At 42.3% G+C, this 18,543-nt stretch overlaps 1 protein-coding gene across 1 annotated transcript; it reads left to right on the top strand.

Annotated features, from left to right (window-relative positions):
- Positions 1 to 4,437: 4,437 nt before the first annotated feature.
- LOC128518695 (olfactory receptor 6N2-like) lies at positions 4,438 to 5,394 on the top strand. The gene has a single exon (XM_053491941.1). It carries the CDS (start codon positions 4,450 to 4,452, stop codon positions 5,392 to 5,394), a length of 945 nt encoding a protein of 314 aa, XP_053347916.1. The 5' UTR covers positions 4,438 to 4,449.
- Positions 5,395 to 18,543: the final 13,149 nt, after the last annotated feature.

Below are 18,543 nucleotides of genomic sequence, written 5' to 3'. Positions count from 1 at the left end.
AGCCTGTCAGGCGCTGACTCTAGCAGTTTGAAAGGAGTGTCAATTAGACCTTCGAGCACGTTAGATAAATCCCATGGAGGGGTCGTTGCTCTAGTGGGTGGCCTCAACCGTTTAGCTCCATGAATAAAACGGGCAACTAAAGGGTGTTTTCCCACAGTAATTCCCTCGATTGGAACGTGGCAGGCTGAGATAGCGGCCACGTACGTCCTAAGGGTACTAGGGCACAAGCCCGAGGACAACTTATCTTGCAGGAACTTCAGCACTGAAACAATTCGGCAGTGGACTGGGTCTACCTGCTTCGTCATGCACCAACTTTCAAAAACATTCCATATTGTCCCCTGCGCCTGAGACAGAAGATCCCTCCTCACTGAAATCATCCAAGGTGAGACATGGAGGAGAGATATTAGATCCGAGAACCATACTCTGGCCGGCCAACGGGGCGCTATCAGTAAGAGGCGCAAACCGTGTTGACGGACCCTCGCCAGGACTTCCGGGAGCAGAGATATTGGCGGAAATGCATGAAGGCATAAATTGGGCCACGTATGGGCCATCGCGTCTAGACCCAGGGGAGCTGGATGAGTCAGAGAGTAGTAGAGAGGACATTGTGCTGTCTCTTGGGAGGCAAAGAGGTCCACCTCTGCTGTAAAGGATCTTTCCCAGATTTGGCTGACTATGTCGGGGTGGAGTTTCCATTCCCCGTGTATCACAGCTTGTCTGGACAGTAAATCTGCTCCCACATTCATGTGCCCTGGAATGTAAATCGCCCTGAGGGACAGGGACTTGTCCTGTGCCCAGAGCAGAACCTGATGCAATAGCTCGTTTAAGCGGCGCGAGTGCAGTCCGCCCTGGCAATTTATGTAGGAGACTACCGATGTATTGTCCACCCGCACTAGAACATGGTAGCCTCTCAGCTGCTGGAGGAAGTGCTGTAGGGCGAAAAATAGAGCCATCATTTCGAGGCAATTGATGTGCCATGCGAGAAGATGACCTCTCCAGCGCCCTTAAGCTGGACGGCCATCCAAGACCGCACCCCAGCCGGTAAGGGAAGCCTCTGTCGTTAGAATTTTGCGACGACAAGACGGACCTAGAGTGGGACCCAAGGTGAGAAACCGGGGTCTGAATCACATAGAAAGGGTACGACGTCCTTCGAGTGTAACCCTTATTCGCCTTCGATTAGCCACAACTGAAAAGATCTCATGTGCAGAAGGCCCAAAGGTATCACCGTGGATGCAGCTGCCATGAGGCCTAAACATTTTTGAAAGTGATAGTCACTTCCTGGTCTAGTCTGATTTTCTTGAGGGCGCTGAGGATGGATTCGACACGAGTGGGAGACAATTGTGCCCGCATAGTGATCGAATCCCATCTGACACCCAAGTATGTTGTCCTCTGAGCCGGAACGAGAACGCTTTTGGTAGCGTTGAGTCTCAATCCCAGCGAATGGAGATGAGCTAGGACGACATCGCGATGTCGGAGCGCTAGCTGCTGAGACTGGGCCAGGATTAGCCAGTCGTCTATGTAATTGAGAATACGGATGCCCTGGAGTCGCAAGGGAGCCAGGACAGCATCCATACACTTTGTATATGTGCGGGGTGACAGAGCTAGACCGAATGGAAGGACCCGATACTGGTAAGCTTCTCCCCCGAAAGCGAACCTCAGGAACTTCCTGTGTTGTGGCAAAGCGGTTCAACCCGCGAAGATCCAAAATCGGACGCAGCCCCCCGCTTTTCTTGGGGACCAGAAAGTAACGACTGTAGTAGCCTGACTCCCTGTCTGGAGGAGGAACCTGTTCTATGGCTCCCTTCTCCAGCAATGCCTGGAGTTCGGAGTTCAGCAGATGCGATCTCTCGCAGTGGTTAGTGGTTCGGCATCCTGGAATATTGCAGGATATAACCGAGGCACTAACATATCTCTGGGGGTGTCCGAGGGGGCATGCTCTTATAGGAAAGAGCGTTGAGTGCCGTTCCCCGGGGGGGGGGGGGGGATCACCCCCACAGTCCTGGGCACGTAGGCTTTCAGGACTTAGTCTTTGAAAAGAAGACAGTGCGGCGATCTGATCTTTTGGAGGCAGCCTGTGAGGGGCGAGGAGTTGTACCCCAGTCCTTACGGGGGTGCCCGGCTGCGGACGCTCTCCTTCTGTGCCTCTTGCCTGGTGAGATTCAGATCTGGTCGAGGCTGGGTGGCCGAGGGCCTCGACTCTTGAGCACGGCGTGGGAGAAATTTCCCAAAAGCCTGTTCATACAGTTTAGCTTCTCGGAACCTAGTGGCGACGGAATTCACAGCGTCGCCGAATAGGCCAGAAGGTGAGACAGGGGCATTAAAGAGGAATGTTCGATCCTTGTCCTTGATGCCTGTCAGGTTTAACCACAGGTGCCTTTCAGCGGTCACCAAGGAGGCCATGGAACGGCCGATTGCACGGGCTGTCTGTTTAGTCGCATGCAGGGATAAATCAGTAGCCCGGCGTAATTCATTGAATGCGTCATGATTCAGTGTGCCGCTCGTGCTCAAATCTTTCAGCAGATCAGCCTGATACGCCTGCAAAACCGCCATGGTGTGCAAGGAAGCGCCGGCCTGACCTGCTGCTTGGAACGCTTTTCCTACCAGGGTAGAAGAAGTTCTACACGGCTTGGAGGCAAGTGTTGGTTTCTTTAATGAGGATCTCTCCAGGAGAGAGAGAGCCCGCAAGCGTCTCTTCTATCTGGGGCATCACCACATAACCTCGTGCTCTTGCATCAACGATATTTAAATAAAACGAAGTTGATGGTACAAAAATACGGGAAGAAAAAGGATTTCTCCAAGAACGAGGTAACTCGTTGTGGAGGTCATCAAAAAATGGGAGAGAGCGGTGTTTTGGCTCCATCTCCTGGCCACCCGACTGTGGCCAGTCAATATGCAGTCGTTCGGCTTAATGCGTTATAACTTCAAGTAATTCCTCATATTCTCTCTCATTTTTAGAGGAGCGTTCTGAGGAAGCAACTTCCATTTCCACAGAAGCAGAAGAATGAGTCTCTTCAACACACCCGCGCGAAGCACCGGAATGCGCTCGTGAAGTGGAAGGAGAGACATCGGGATCGGGGGAGAGGGCGAGAGAAAGGAGGGACTCCGTCTCTCGCGCCTCGGCCAGATCTGCTTGTGATCCCCATGAGTGCAGCGCGGCTCGTGGTTCCCTAAAGAACGCGAGGCGCGCACGAAGCAGCTTCATGGGGAGAAGATCACAGTGCTCACACTCTCCATTAAGCCCTTTAAGAGCGTGCTTCTCACCCAAACATTCGAAGCAGAATGTATGCATATCGCCCTCCGAAAGGAAATTTTCACAAGGAGGGGGACATCTTACTCTAAACTCCGCCATACTATCTGGTAAGTTTTATGAGATTTAATTCTGCTTGTTTTATATTTTTTGTTATGCTTTGCTGACACACACACACACGCACAATGCGGTGAAAAAAAAAGATCTGAGGAATGTTGCCGGCTCACTCCTATTTATAACCTGCAGGTGCATCTAATCAGATGACGTCACCTGACCGAGGTTATATAAGCCAAAATTTGGCGTGTTTGGTACACACATGCTTCACAACCGGCAACACGAAAAGATATTCCCATAGCGTTTTCATGCAGCATCAAGTGTAGCCTTTGAAAGGGAACACAATAATTATCTAAAACTATGGTGGGGCCTTAAAAGTAAATAAAAATATATTGTGCATGTTTTACTTTATTGTATTTTCTTTTTGCCTTTGTTTATTTATTTATTTTATTTTTTTACTAAACACACCCTGAGCAGATGTTCCTCTACAAAATTGGGCAATACTCAAATCACAGTACCACCCACTTATTTGCATATTGCTTGCATTTATTTGCTTATTTTTTGTCTGTATCCCAACATCATCTATTCTTTGCGAACACTTTATTTTTCCAAATCTGGGTAATATTATTTTTAAAACTGCCTCAGCCCCTTCACAAATCAGTAAAAAAAAGTTTCCAAATAAAAACTGCAAAGGCTGCCTATTTCCATATTCATAATCATTGCCTTCCAAGTAACCACAAGCTTACACACAGGCATTTAATTTAATTTTCATCTTCCCTAATTAACAAGGTAATTCCTTATTATTCACCAAACAGATTTACTCCAAAATAATTAGGAGAATTAAAACTTTTTTATTCTTATTTTAATCTATATTTTTTGGTAATAATTTTCATGTTTATAATTTTTACTGTTGAATATGCATGTCAAAAATGAGATACAGTTGCATATGTAATGAAGTGTAAACAATTCCACATGGCCTGAAAAGGTATAATAACACATAGGCCTGCTTTCCTAATCACATTTCTGATGTTTACTCACTAAGCATGTCTGCTAGATTAAATGCCTAAATATTTGTTATTGTGCCTGTTACTGAAATTATTATAAACAAATGCGGATTATTTTAGATTTGTTGAATAACGGTAGAGAAACAAATGAATTATTCTTCTGATGTCATATATTTATCCCTGGATGGTCATGTGGAGTTAGAGAAATATAGATATGTTTATTTTGTAATTGTTCTTACACTTTACTTGTTGATTATAAGTTGTAATGGCCTGGTAATTTTTATTATAGTGACAAACAAAAGACTCCATGAGCCCATGTACATTTTCGTTGCTGCTTTGCTTTGTAATGCTCTCTTTGGAGCAACTTCTATTTATCCTAAACTGCTCACTGATTTACTGTCTGAAATACATACTGTTTCATTTGAATCCTGCATCTTTCAATCATTTTGCATTTATACATATTGTGCTTCAGAGTTCACACTGTTATCAGCTATGGCCTATGACAGATATGTATCCATCTGTAAACCATTACAATATAGAACACTTGTGAAAATGTCCACTGTTAAAAAACTTGTATGTTGTTGTTGGGTTGTTCCTTGTTGTGAACTAGGCATTAGTGCAATATTAACATATCAACGTAAATTGTGTAAATTTAGCCTAAATAGAATATATTGTAATACCAGTTCAATGATTAAACTGAGCTGTACAGACTTTTCAGTAAGTACTATATATGGGCTTTTTATTTTAAGCATTGTTGTGTTTCCTCCACTGATTTTTGTGTTTTTCTCATATAGCAAAATACTTTCAGTCTGTTTAATGAATTCAAAAGATTTCAGAAGAAAAGCTCTACAAACCTGCTTACCACATCTTTTAATTTTCATCAGTTTCTCCATCACAGTGTGTTTTGAAATTATAAATACTAGATTAGAAGAAAACATGCCTCATGTGTTCAGTATGATCATGTCAATGGAAAATCTTGTTATTCCTCCTCTGTTAAATCCAATTATATATGGACTGAATCTGAAGGAGATTTTGAATAGAATTAAGAAACTGCTTTTGAAAAGTAAGACACATGTATGCCAAATTACATAAACACTATCAGAAGTAAATTTTTTACTTCATTAAATGGTTTTGTGCAGGAAAATATCTTAATATTGTTTTTTTGTTTTTTTTTACCAATTTGCTTAAAAATTCTTTAATTTTGCAATAATGAAGTACATCTATTAAATGTTGCATTCAAACATACATGCATAGATAAATGGATGGTGACTGGATAGACAAATAAAAATGAATAAATTAAACCTAAAATTTAAATGTACTTAACATCCATTTTAGCAACAGTTTTGCATTAAATCAGGAGAAGTTTTTTTATTATTATTTATATCTTTTTTATAGTATAGTCTATAGTACAGTAAAGTCATCTCCAAAATGAGTGGTACAGCAAGCCTATTTCATTTTTATACCAACAAAATTTGGGGATGAGGGGGAAAAAAAGACAATACATCCGAATGTCAGCTTTTATTTAAAATTTGAACCATCCATTTTTTAAAGAGCAGGAATTAAAAAGACATACTGTACTACAAGATGTATGTTTGAATACTGATGTATGTTTGAATAATTTTATTTTTAATTTAATTTCATACTTAACACACTCGCTACTCAACACTTGACTGGAAAGCTGAGACGGTTAGGCTTGATCACCACCCTATATAACTGGAATTTGGACGTTGTGACAGGGGGACCAAAATAAGTATGGACTAGAAGCAGCATCCCCAGCATCATCACACAGAGCACTTAATGAGGTCCTAGTGAACATGGTTGTAAAATATTCGCACCAATTTACAATAGTGAAGTCTGAGCGGCTCAGGGAGACTTACCTATATTCTGCCTAGTAGGCATATGGATATGAAAAAATACAAATAGTGAATTTTTGTTGGGCAGTCGTCACTCATCTTCCCTTTCTTAGCCTCTAAAGTAGGCTTGGGAAAACCAAACACATGGAAAAGGCTAACACTCAGACCCAAATTAGAACTGCAGTGAACCACTTGAGATTAAATTCTCCCTTACTGCTTTAAATAGTGGAGGAGTGGAAAACCTTTTCATGGAAAAATGGGAAATAAGGAGAAAGGGGGGCCTGCATCTCACATGATGGCATGATTGTAGGACCTTAAAAATTTGCACCACAATTTTTTTTTTCATTTCATGAACGATTACCAAGAAAGACCTAGAGCAGACCTGTTTTTATTATCTAACTTTGTTACATATGGTACTACTGTTGCTTATGTAACTATTTCTCTTAGTTGAATATCTGACAATATGTGGTAAGAAGAGGTTTAGGAAAGTTACAGGAGCAAATGGGATATCTTATTCTAATTTTTTTTAAAGATCTTAATCACGTTCCAGTCTGACAAACTCCGCGTCTCGCTTTTATAATGAGATAATTAACGCTGAGATCCTATTTACGCTGATTATTGCCAGCTGGCCCGAATAGGCGGCTCCGTCCCTTTGCATACCTACAGAAGGGGGTGCCGCCTATCTAGGGATCCTACGAAGTGAGCAAGGATCGATAGTAGATTTGGGTGCACGCCCATCACAGGTGCACGCCGTTACAATATATTCACTTAGTGTGTTTTATATCTGTGTGTAATGTTTGATTATTCTGTATAACTTAAATGGTGTAATCAGCATTCACAAACCCATTTTTTATATGAAGGTAGGAATAAGTGTGCAAGATGTGGGATGTTTGATATCGAAAGCTGGCTTTATTCAAAGAACATTGGTGAACACAGGAAATTGGTAGCATGAACAGAGCTCATGCTAAATTACTTTATAAAAAGATATTAAAAACTTGGATGAGCCCCACGTGACAGCCAGAACATCAGGCTAATGTATGCACAAAGGGGAAACCACGTGAGGCGTTACTAAGCTCTGCAATTGCATCCGATTGGACTAATCACCTGTGGGACGGAGTGACTTCAAAGGGTCAAAACCCTAAGGTAACCAGCAAGCTCATGCAGAATAGCCAATACCCTTCAACAACCTCATCCGAGCAGCTCAGGCTTGCAGGCATCACGCCATCTCTGCTGGCATCATCCGCTCTTCAAGAACTCTCAGCGAAATGTCGTGCCAGAACTCCAAAGTCCTGCAATGAAAAATCCTTCAGAAGTTGTTCCAGAGCACTGCCATCGGTAACCCGGAAACCAATGCCTCACCAAAGGGCTTTCCTGAAAGACGTCATCTCAACCTCAGTGCACCAACCAATCAACAATGCCATGATTCCCTTCACTGGAGGAAAATAACCGAATGAGAATAAAACATAATGCAAGTAAACAAACAAAACTGCATCCCTTGCTGAAAATTTATGCTCATTTCATAACAAAACCATAAGATTAAACCCAAGACTCTGCTCTTGTGACTTTCTTTGATCTGGTAAACAGTACTAGAAGAACTCATTAACTTTCACTCTGCAAACTGTTTGTGTGTGTGTGTTTAAGTAGCATAGTTTCATGTATCGTAGATTAGTCGAATAAATTCTTGTTTCTTCATAAAGAACTGTCTTCTTGGTCATGTATTTTAAAGTTTTAACAGTTGCTCAGATTTTGCTTGTAATTGATAAATTGCATTATCCTCGTTGGCTGCGGGATAAAAAGGATTGGTAAGATACAGTCAATTGTGCTATACGGTGGACAGTATAGTATATACTATAGTGTATGCTATAAATTGTAAATCAGTTAATCAAATTAACCCGAATCATTAAAGATTCGATTCACCTCTGACCCAAAGCTAAAATACTACATATTCATGGTGGAGAATGCTACAGTCATTCTTTGTCATTATTATGAAATCCTACATATAATGGTGGAGAATTAAAGTGAGCATTGTTTCGCTTCAAAATTCATAAAACCAAGACAGTTTACTGTATCTCTTCTATTCAAACTAAAATTTTATTTGTCACATTTACAGTCATACACAGTACGATATGCAGTAAAATGCTTATATGACCGCCCGTGACCTTAAAAATAAAAGATTATTATTAGGATTTATATATATATATATAAGAAATACAATAGAAACTAAATTTAGCTATAATGAGAATAATATATCTATAGAAGACAGAAATATACAATATAAGAAAATAAGAACTTAGCTGTACAAATATGGAAAAGAAAAGATTCTGTACAATATAAAAAAACATAGGAACTTTATTGTAAATAAAAATGAATGAGGGGTGTGCAAATATGCATGAAAGTGAGCCAAGTAATGAAATAGAAATATGTATGGAATTTTATTGTCCGAACATAGATAGAGACAGAGAAACAGAGTTTTTGAGATACTGTATATTGTACTTGTTTTGCGGCACACCACTTTATGAATAAATGAATGAAATACAATGTGAGTTTTTATAAAATGTTAAACTGCAGTAAAACTAAAGATACTACAAGATACTTAGTTCAAACTAAAGACACTACAACAGCGCATTGGGAGGAGCATTTTCCTTGTTCTTTCTCTTATAAGGCCTTTATAGTAAGTGCGAAGTGCGTGTTCCACTTTTAAACTCAGCTATAAATGTTAACTATTGTCTGCAGAGACAGACCAAGCTGCTATAAAAAAAGGGCACTAAGAGAGGGGTAAGCTTAACACTAGAAGCTTTGCGCCAGTGTCACCTACTTTTAACGCGATTTACCAGTCATTTGACCACCTATTGTTTTAAATGGGAAGCTGTCGCTGACACACAATGATAGCTAGATGGCGCTTTCACCCAAAGCAAATAGTTTAGCTCCAAGATAAACTTGCACTTGGGCAATGCACCATTCATTCCCGCGGTGATAATCAGCGGTATTTTTTTTATATTCAACTGAGAAAACCTACTACAGAGACTCTAAGTGGAGTCACTAAGTCTCTACTTATAAGATAAATAATTTATAACATTTTAAGAAAGTTCATTAGTTCGTTCATTCTATTTGAAGCTTCTGAACTGTCGGATGTTTTTAAACAGTGCTTTAGATGGTGCAGATCTATGCTAAAACAATGTAATGACCCCTCCTGAGGATATAAAGCTTTATTAATGGGTTTAAATAAATCAGATCTACCACAGCAGATAATAAACTATGCTATGTCATAACTGAAGCAAACACCACGATTATGCCTCATTTCATTCAGTGTTGCTAGGCAATGGAGCACGCGCCTATTCGGGAATGTGGAAATGTGGAAGTGATGTGTGGCCACTCAATGAGAACTTAACCAAAGATTTCGGTACCTACACTGGGTCTAACATCTGCATAGTGACACTAAACAGCTGAACACTTTTACTATTCAGTTGACCTCTGAGAAAAAAAAAAAAGCTGTATTTTGTTTGTTTATATTTAGCATTTTTATAACAGTACAAGAAGATAAAAGTTTGGTCTGTGCAGTTAGTGCCCTTGTAGAGAATAAATAAAGGAATTACACCTTTCAATCTCCTCTCAAGAGAGTGCCTGTAGGGAATATTTGATTTTTAATGTGTTTCATCATATTCTGTGTGCGTGAGAACAGAGTGTTTTTCTTCCTTTTCTCACGACACGAGCTGCACTTTCAATAAACACATACTATAGTAGTTTATGTTAAAGGTCGTAAAACTGTTAAACGCTCGTAAATGCAGAGCTACTACTAAATTTATGTTTTTCTTTACCTTATCTTTTAAAACATTCCAGACTGAATGTAAACACTCCTGGATCCACCTTTTCTTTGGTTCTTTGTGTGTGTGCGTATATATATACTCCTGTCTCCCACAATAAACTTTGAACGTCTCACTGAGCACTGACTTGTGTGTATCATTGAGGGGTTCCCTGGTACCAGGCGGGACAAGCAGAATACAGGCTGAGCACTGAGTAGACAAAAGGAGGTCTACCAAAATTCAAGAAATCCTTACAGTGCCATAGTCTATTGTTAGTTTTATTGATTTGGCTGAAACTAATTAACACTAACCTAAACCAAGGAATATAAGGAATATATCATGCTATTACTTGACCCTGAAGTTTAGTTTAGCACACAAAAAAGTCCTTCTGCTAAATCAACTGCATATGTAGTTTATTTACAGAAATTCATAAAAAATGAATATACATTGTACAGTACAAGGTAAACACGAGAAAGATTACAAAATGGAATAAAAAACAGTGTCTATTTTATAAACAGCTTAGTATACTGTGCTCCCCCGGCTGCCTTTGCCATTTTCTGGTGCGCACATAGCTCCTTTATCTCCTGCTTATGGTCACATTCATGCACTGTTTATATAGAATATGTGCATTAATTGCCACCAGGTCTAGGAGGTTGTAAAACACAGCCACAGGCCAGCGCCGAGTGCATCTCTTTACTCTCTTTACTGAATACAGCCGCGCCATTTGATCCATAACATCAACGCCAACTTTAGTGATGTTGTAGTAGGAAATTGTTTCAGGCAGTTTCTTTTCGCCATTGTCAGTTGAAACTGCCCGATGCATTGTGCTCAGAACGCATAAATTTTTCTTTCGTTTTGCCTGGTAAATCGTGAGCGTTATATTTTTTCCTTTCCCCAGGAAAGGCTCCACAATACGCATTACAACAGTGTCTGATAACTGCTGACCAGCCGCTCTACTGTCATCTTTCCCTAGATAGGGAATTGCCTTCAACATGTATTTTGTTTCAACATCAGCAACCACCCAGAACTTGATATCAAACGTATTTCGTTTATTGCCCATGTACTGCGTGAAATGGCAGCACGCTTTAATAGGGAACCGCCACCATCACCCCCGCGCTTAGCACTCTGTTCACATGCAAGCTTTAGGTCAACAACTGGCACTTCCAGCAGACCTCATTGTTCTGTTGTCTAGAGAATGAAGCTTATTGAACTTGGTCATTTTTAAACGCCTTTACTATATGTAAATAAATAAATAGCTTGAATAAAGAAACAAAATCTCTTAACGACTATCATTGTAACATATATGTACATATCAGAAATAAAAATTATGATGTTTTAATTTAATCCAATGAACACAAAAATATGACAAAATGGTCATCTCTAAGGTTTTATTATTTATTGATCATATGATTTGTTTTCTTTTTGTGGCATTAGATTTCAGTGTGTCCATGCTGTAGGTGTAAATGTGTAAATTTAACTAAGGTAAATGAAGCATGTCTTGCAATAACGCAGATCAAACATAATACACCTGTCCATAAATAAAAAGGAATATTTAGACCCTTATGCAAACTATATTTTACTTAAATACACAGATTAAAACGAAGAAAGAAAGGTGATGCAGACAAATGGAAGGAGGAAAGAAACGGACACATCATATATATATATATATATATATATATATATATATACACACACACTCGCCTAAAAGATTATTAGTAACACCTGTTCAATTTCTCATTAGTGCAATTAACTAATTAACCAATCACATGGCAGTTGCGTCAATGCATTTAGGGAGTGGTCCTGGTCAAGACAATCTCCTGAACTCCAAACTGAATGTCAGAATGGGAAAGAAACGTAATTTAAGCAATTTTGAGCATGGCATGGTTGTTGGTGCCAGACAGGCCGGTCTGAGTATTTGGCAATCTGCTCAGTTACTGGGATTTTCACGCACGACCATTTTTAGGGTTTACAAAGAATGGTGTGAAAAGGGAAAAACATCCAGTATGCGGCAGTCCTGTGGGCGAAAATGCCTTGTTGATGCTAGAGGTCAGAGGAGAATGGGCCGACTTATTCAAGCTGATAGAAGAGCAACTTTGACTGAAATAACCACTTGTTACAACCGAGGTATGCAGCAAAGCATTTGTAAAGCCACAACACGCACAACCTTGAGGTGTATGGGCTACAACAGCAGAAGACCCTACTGGGTAATACTCATCTCCACTACAAATAGGAAAAAGAGGCTACAATTTGCACAAGATCACCAAAATTGGACAGTTAAAGACTGGAAAAATGTTGCCTGGTCTAATGAGTCTCGATTTTTGTTGAGACATTCAAATGGTCAGAATTTGCCGTAAACAGAATGAGAACCTGGATCCATCATGCCTTGTTACCACTGTGCAGGCTAGTGGTGGTAGTGTAATGGAGTAGGGAATGTTTTCTTGGCACACTTTAGAGTCGATTGGGCATCGTTTAAAGGGGTCATACGGTCCTACATGCACTTTTTCAAGCTGTTTGGACTGAAACGTGTGTTAGGAGAGTGTGTACACAACCACTCTACAACGATAAAGAGCCGTCTAGTGATTTTTCTTTTCATTTATTTAAATAAGATGCCCCTTCTGAAATCAGGCCAATCTCAAATGCCTGTCGATGTGACGCCACACCGACAGAGGCCACTCCTACTATAGTTGATTGACACTGGTGTTTTAGCAAAGACCCGAGTGAGAAGAAGCTGTCGGCCATTGTTTTTCAACGCTGGAGCAAAATGTCGCCTAAGCGAGTGTGGTGTACAGTTGTTGGGTTTAATAGCGAACACAGCAGTCGTCATTCACTACCGACATTTGAGCCGCTGAGGACACAGTGGCTGAATTTTGTTTTTTAAGCTAACGTCCCCGCCGATCTACCTAAATGCGTTCATGTTTGCGCTAATAATTTTTTACCAGACTGCTTTATAAACGTGTGTCAACATGAAGCAGGTTTTGCTAGTACAGATCCATTTTTCAGGAGCAGCTTCCTAACACTTCGTGTTCCTGCTTCATCTTCACCAGTCTCGGTGAGTGTAATTTCTTTTTCTATGAATCTTTGCAGATCGCCTTTTCTAATACACTCCGCATTCATCGTGATTAAGTTAACTTACACTTCCATAGAACATGGTTATGTCGTCTTTTCTGTGTACATTCATCTCTATATAATTCCTAATTACACATTTATAATAAACAATGCATTAAGGTGATTGTCTAGTTGCAACTGTCTAACTGTGTACATAATTAGAACACTATATTATGCTTACCTTTGTAACACTAGATGGTTTATAACGGTGTTTGTCAATGATTAAGAAGTCATGTAAACACATCGCGTTCGTATCTCTCTCAGTAAGCTTCTCCGCTTTTGTTGTTGTTGCTCACGGCAGTGTAACAGCCCATTAATTCATGCTCATGCAGTGATGAGAATGGACATGCATCGACCCGTTTGTCTTTCTTTTAATTTTTGCGTGGTCAGGCGATATTACAAACTTCCAGGTGGGTTCTGTACTTAAATCAAACCAAAACTACTTAAGAAAACAGGCTCAGGCTCTATATTCCAGCATTTTCGCACTTTGGACTGCATTACCCACAAAGCATTGCCCGCACTGTTTTGTGGGCAATGCCTTTGTGGGTACTGCAGTCCAAAGCATTGCCCGCACTGGGCTACACTCCCGTGGCTATACCCCACGTGTGTTGTGAAGACACGCCCCACAGAACTGGGGGGCGGGCTCAGCAGAGAGCATTTAAAGGACCATGTACTGAAACAGGTTGCTAAGAACAGAGCTAGTTTTTAACAGGTAAAAGTAGTTTTTTTTTTTACACAACCATTGAGAATTTTTAATTAAAGTATATTACAAATTTTCCATTAGGACCCTAAAGAATTATATTAACATTTAATGAAAAATGGGACTGGATGACCCCTTTAAATGCCATGGGCTACCTGAGCTTTGTTTCTGACCATGTCCATCCCTTTATGACCACCATATACCTATTATCCAATGGCTACTTTCAGCAGGATAAATGCACCATGTCACAAATCTCGAATCATTTTGATTCTTGATTTGGTTTCTTGAACATGACAATGAGTTCACTGTACTAAAATGGCCCCCACAGTCACCACATCTCAACCCAATAGAGCATCTTTGAGATGGAATGGAATGGGAGCTTCGTGCCCTGGATGTGCATCCCACAAATCTCCATTAACTGCAAGATGCTATCCTATCAATATGGGCCAACATTTCTAAAGAATGCTTTCAGCACCTTGTTCGATCAATGCCACGTAGAATTAGGGCATTTCTGAAGGCGGAAGGGGGTCAAACACCGTATTAATATGGTGTTCCTAATAATCCTTCAGGTGAGTGTATGTGTGTGTGTGTGTGTGTGTGTGTGTGTGTATATATATATATATATAAAATAGCATGCACATTTATACATTTGGAATCTGCATTTACATTTTCATGTATAGAATTAGTTTCAGCTGAAACTCATGATTAGTGGTTTAGGTTGGTGTTAATTAGTCTCAGCCAAATCAATAAAACTAACAATAGACTATGGCACTCTCTTGAGAGGGGATTGGAATGTGTTATTCATTTATTTATTCTTTACAAGGGCACTAACTGCACAGACCAAACTGTTACCTTCTTGTACTGTTATAAAAATTCTAAATAAAAACGAACAAAGTACAGCTTTTTTTCTTAGAGGTAAACGGAAAAGTGAGGTTGTTCAGCTGTTTAGTGTCACTATGCAGATGTTACCCCCATAGTTACTGAAATCTTTGGTTTAGTTCTCATTGAGTGGCCACACATAACTTCCACATTTCCACATTCCCGAATAGGCGCGTGCTCCATTGCCTAGCAACACCGAACGAAACGAGGCATAATCGTGGTGCTTCGGTAATGACTTAGCATAGTTTATTATCTCCTGTGGTAGATCTAATTTATTCAAACCCAATAAAGCTTTATATCTCTAGGAGGGGTCGTTACATTGTTTTAGCATAGATCTGCTCCATCTAAAGCACTGTCACACACAAAAAAAACATCTGACAGTTCAGAAGCTATAAATAGAATGAAGGAATTAATTAATTTTCTCAAAACGTTAAAAATTAAGTAGAGCTAAATCTCCTCAGAAAAAAACTTGCTGATTATCAATGCAGGACTAAATGGCGAATTTTGTGTGTGTGTGTGTGTGTGTGTGTGTATATATATAACTGCATATATGGAATGAAACCTGAGATAGTTACATATACACACTGCATGACGCATAGAGAGTATGCGCGATCTGCTGAGAGAAATGAGAATCGCAGGTTGGAAAAGGCAGGAAACGGCATGACCGATTTATACTGGCTTTTACTGGTGCGATTTTGAAAATGTAAGAATGCAGGGTGATTAAGCTCACAGATCTAGGAAAAAAACAATGAAAGAAGGGTTCTGGAATTTGATCGAGTGTGATTTTATTTTTTTTTACCCCCATTGCGGTCAAATGACCAATGCTCGGCGCTTCTAGTGTTAAACCGAGGCATCGCCATGTCTTTCATTGTTTTGTCCCTGTTAAGACAATACAAAAACTATATAAGAAACTTTTAAAGCACGAATTTTGGCATCTTATTTTATCATTATGAAAATATGAAGCACATATACACACGTTCATTATGAAATATCTGTTGTAAAACAAAATAAAATTCATGTTTGCTTCAGCATTGGAAACAATATTGTTTGAACTAATTATAGACAATTTTTCGATGTACTTGGTCCGGCTTTTAAATAAAATCCTTCCATGCGCCATCTGGCGGATATTTAGTGAAGCACAAAACATTTCTTTAAATTCCCGAATGTTGTTTGCGGCATCTTGAGGGAAAACATGCACAATCTTAATGGCGACATCTGTATAGTTATATAACGCCACTTAGCGGTAAAAGCCAGCAAACGCACAAACTTAAATGCTATCTCCATGCGCCGCGTCAGTAAAATTAGAATACCGCTTGTCTACCTATTGTAAAATTTTATGATTATTTTTGTTAGTTTTTATAAGAGTGGAGTGATACAATGATCTAGCAGCACCAAGAGCTTTTTTTTAAAGTTCAAGATGCTCCCCTTCCATGCTATTTTAAATACTAACGATTTAGTTTGACGCTGTTTACGTTCCAATTTTGTCTGTTTTAAAGTGCGTGTTTAGTCATTATACCAGGAAGCAAGTTTCTTATCTATAATCATTTTACTTTTAACTTGAGCTACATTATCTAGGGTATAACAAAATGTTGACTTTAAATATTCAGTCGCCTGATCAAGTTATATGGGCTCAGGCGATCCAATCAAAGTTGATAACTTTGGGTAATTACTGATAAAGCTCTTTGTCGCATTTGATGTGAATGTACGTTTAATGCGGTAGGATGGGGCTGAATATACTGTGGCGTGGGCGGGGTTTTGATGGTCTACCATCATGCTTTGCGGGAGGAATTGTTTTGTGTTCACCCTGTTGGGAAAAGGTGTTTAAGTTAGTGGCTTCGGCCATAGGTGTGTGTGTGTGAATAGATGTGTGTTTTATGGAGGTTGGATGTGGTGGTTTTGTGTATACGTGCGGAAGAAAATAAATTACTCCCAGCCATTTGCATTGGGCAGCAAAAGCAGCTCACTCGTCTCTCCAAGTTCCTGCGTAGCGATGAAAAACGCTACATTTGGTGTCAGAAGTGGGATGGAGAGTCGCGGGTTAGAGCGCACCCCGGAGGAAATCCGGCGGATCCAAATAGGCCGCCGAGTGGCAGAGCGGCTGAGGAGGAAGAAGCCCCTCCCTGATGGGGCCAGCGCGGGCAAAGAGCGGCGACCAGAGCGGAGCGGCGCGTTCCAGGTCCCGGCATTGGACCTCGGAGAGGATTCCTCCAGTGACGCGGCGCCGGCACCGGAGCAAGCTACAGCTCCGTGCCCCGTCCGCCAGCGAAGCGAGCTGCGCCTGCCGGCCTACAACGGCGCCGGCGATCCCAACGCGTTCATCGCCCAAGTAGAGCTAGCCGCCAAATTCGCGGGCTGGTCCCCGGCAGAAACAGCCGTCCGGGTGGCCCTCTCGTTGGAGGGAGACGCGCTGCGGGCGCTGGAAGACCTCCGGGCGGATGAGCGGGATGACTGGCTAAAGCTGCAGCAGTCGCTCTGTTTTCGCTTCGGCACAGGTGACCGTAACGAGGCCGCGGGCGAGGAGCTGGCAACCCGCGTGCGGAGCGCCTCCGAGCCATTGGGGGCGTTCGCCATGGACCTGAGAGCTCTCGCGCGCATAGGCTACCCGGAGTTTGGGCCCGCCCAGCAGGAGGAGCTAGCGCGCCGTGCTTTTCTGCGGGGAGTCCGGCCGTGGCGGCTTCGGGAGCACATCCGGCTAGCGGCACCGGCTTCCCTGGCCGAGGCGCTGCGCGAGGCTGAGCGCGCCGAACCCATCATGGCGGAACGCCACGGCGAAAGAGCCGAGCGCCCTCCCGTGGCTCGGGGCCGCTCGGTAGGTGAACCTGGCCGGGGACAGGGCTACCCGTCGCGGCTAGGCCTCGACACCGCTCCTGAGAGTTCGCGACGACGCCGAGGCCAGGGGCCGCCGGATTACCGCTGCAATCTTCTCAGGCCTGAGGACAACGTACCCCAGCAGCCGTTAAACTAGCTTCGGGGGGCGCCGAGGGGAAGCCGCCTCCCACAGCTTTCCTTGTTTCCCCGACTGCCGGTCTCAATCTCCGGTCAGGACGTGTAGGAAATCGCGCGGGGGTTTACGTTCAGTGTGGCCTGGACAACGTTTCGCTACGAGCGCTCGTGGACACCGGCTCTACCGTTTCGCTGCTGCGCTGGGGAGTACTGGCACAGGGTGATCGCGATCGTTTGCTGCCGGCCCCAGCCGCGAACATTCGCACCGTGTCGGGGAGTTATCTGGAGATACGGGCCTGTCGCACAGTGCGAATTCAAGTAGGTGCAATCATTCTTTTTCATCCATTCTTTGTGGCCGACATTGAGGATGATTGTATCTTAGGGTTGGATATTTTGGAAAGGTGGGGTGCCGTACTGAATCTCGATGACGGAACGTTGCGTGGTAGCTTCGGGTTAGCCAGGTTGCTAGTGCCCAAAGCGCAGCCGGACAGGTTAGTGGAGCGAACCCGGGGGGCGGAACTTCCGGTTGGCGCACCATGTAAACATCCGGTAGCAGACCGAACGAGCATAATGGCCGAGCTCATGCAGCGTAGCAGCGTAGGCCTAAATCAGACGCAGACCGAGGCCGTGAAGTCCCTTTTGAACGAGTTCGCGGACATTTTCGCGGTAGATGAGCGCGAGTGCACTCATACCAATTTGGTGCAGCACAGTATCGATACGGGTAACGCAGCTCCTGTGCGGCTACATCCGAGACGGCTTCCATTAGCTAAACAGGCTATCGCCGAGCAGACGCTGCGGGAGATGGCCGACTCGGGCGTCATAGAACCAGCGTCCGGGCCGTGGTCTTCGCCGGTTGTGCTGGTGCGGAAGAAAGACGAGTCGTGGCGGTTTTGCGTGGATTACCGGCGGTTAAACGAGGTAACGCGCAAAGATTCTTATCCGTTACCGCGAATAGATGATG

The sequence above is a fragment of the Clarias gariepinus genome, chromosome 3, assembly GCF_024256425.1.
Source record: "Clarias gariepinus isolate MV-2021 ecotype Netherlands chromosome 3, CGAR_prim_01v2, whole genome shotgun sequence".
Taxonomy (NCBI): domain Eukaryota; kingdom Metazoa; phylum Chordata; class Actinopteri; order Siluriformes; family Clariidae; genus Clarias; species Clarias gariepinus.
The sequence above is the reverse complement of the archived record's forward strand: the minus strand, read 5'-3'. Positions and strand labels throughout refer to the sequence as shown.